Source organism: Centrocercus urophasianus, unplaced genomic scaffold (genome assembly GCF_019232065.1).
Source record: "Centrocercus urophasianus isolate 14NV4802_14NV808 unplaced genomic scaffold, USGS_Curo_1.0 seq_11, whole genome shotgun sequence".
Lineage (NCBI taxonomy): Eukaryota > Metazoa > Chordata > Aves > Galliformes > Phasianidae > Centrocercus > Centrocercus urophasianus.
Window position 1 is genome coordinate 78,538,801 of NW_024884253.1, and position 1,088 is coordinate 78,539,888.

The following is a 1,088-nucleotide window of genomic DNA, read 5'->3' on the forward strand; positions in this document are numbered from 1 at the left end:
CGCAAATCCAACCGCGTTCGCCTCAGACAGTGCCGTTTCGTGGGGACACGCGCAGAGGGCAGCGTGCAGCTGGAGTGCAGCCCGGAGGTGACCCGTCGCGCCACGGAGCTGGGCTCTATTTTGAAAATACGGCCGTACTCACCTCGGGGCTCTTTCCATGATATTTCAGAAAGAGCCCCGCTTTCGTAAAACGCACGTTTGGTAACACTCCCCGTAAGGCCTCCAGCCGCGACACGAACAGTCGCACCACATTCTCCCTCTGTCAGGGCCCGCGGAGGTGCGGAAGGGCTTTAAATCCACATATTCAGTTGTGACCTTTGCAGAACGTAATGCAAACTGTCACTCACTTTAAGAAATTCTATGGAGGAAATTCGGGCAGAGGGAAGAATATTCCTCTTCTGCCGGGGGGAATTCAGACCTCACACTCCCCTCAATTTCGGTGGCAGATAATTAAACACAAAATAAGAAATCACTGCGGCCGGCCAAATGGAGCAGTCCCTCAAATTGGCAACAGTTTTAAGGCGTTTTTCTTCCCTTGGACAACACGCAAAGCAATAGCTTTGAGATTCGGCTCAGGCTGAAACACAGCATGGAGCTGCACGCTGCCCCCTCACCCGCGGAGTGCCCCGCGGCAGAACAGGACCGAGCAGCCCCGTCCCTCTGCCCGGTGCCGCAGGAGTTCCGCGAGGAGATGCGCGCTGCGCGCAGGGTCAGATGGCTGCTCCGTGGTGATGGGGCAGGCCCGGTTCTGCGGGGAGACCCACGCAGAACCCGCGCAGCGCCATTTCCGTTCTCCGCGTTAGGGTTCTGTGCGGAGGGGGGAGAAAAAAAAAAAATCATAATTAACAAAAAATAAATACGAAATAACGAACCCCGCGCGTGCCCTCTGCTGCGCCTCCCCGCAGGACCTTCGGGAGCGGGAGGGTCGCCAGAAAGAACCGGGAACCTGGCGGGACGTGTCCCTGCCCCCCGCGCAGGGACAGTGGAAGGTACGGGCGGCACTCGTTGGAACGCCTCACGGCCCCGTTCTCCCCCGGCAGAGCAGCGGCACGAAACGAGCCCCACTCTCCTCGCTGTTTCTCCCCCCC

At 58.7% G+C, this 1,088-nt stretch overlaps 1 protein-coding gene across 1 annotated transcript in view; it reads right to left on the reverse strand.

The window, feature by feature from the left end:
* Positions 1 to 710: 710 nt before the first annotated feature.
* FOXC1 (forkhead box C1) overlaps positions 711 to 1,088 on the reverse strand; it is a 4,345-nt gene continuing 3,967 nt past the window's right edge. Inside the window, exon 2 of the mRNA XM_042839328.1 lies at positions 711 to 748. Within this exon, the coding sequence (XP_042695262.1) occupies positions 711 to 748 (38 nt within the window). The remainder of the gene's footprint in view (positions 749 to 1,088) is intronic.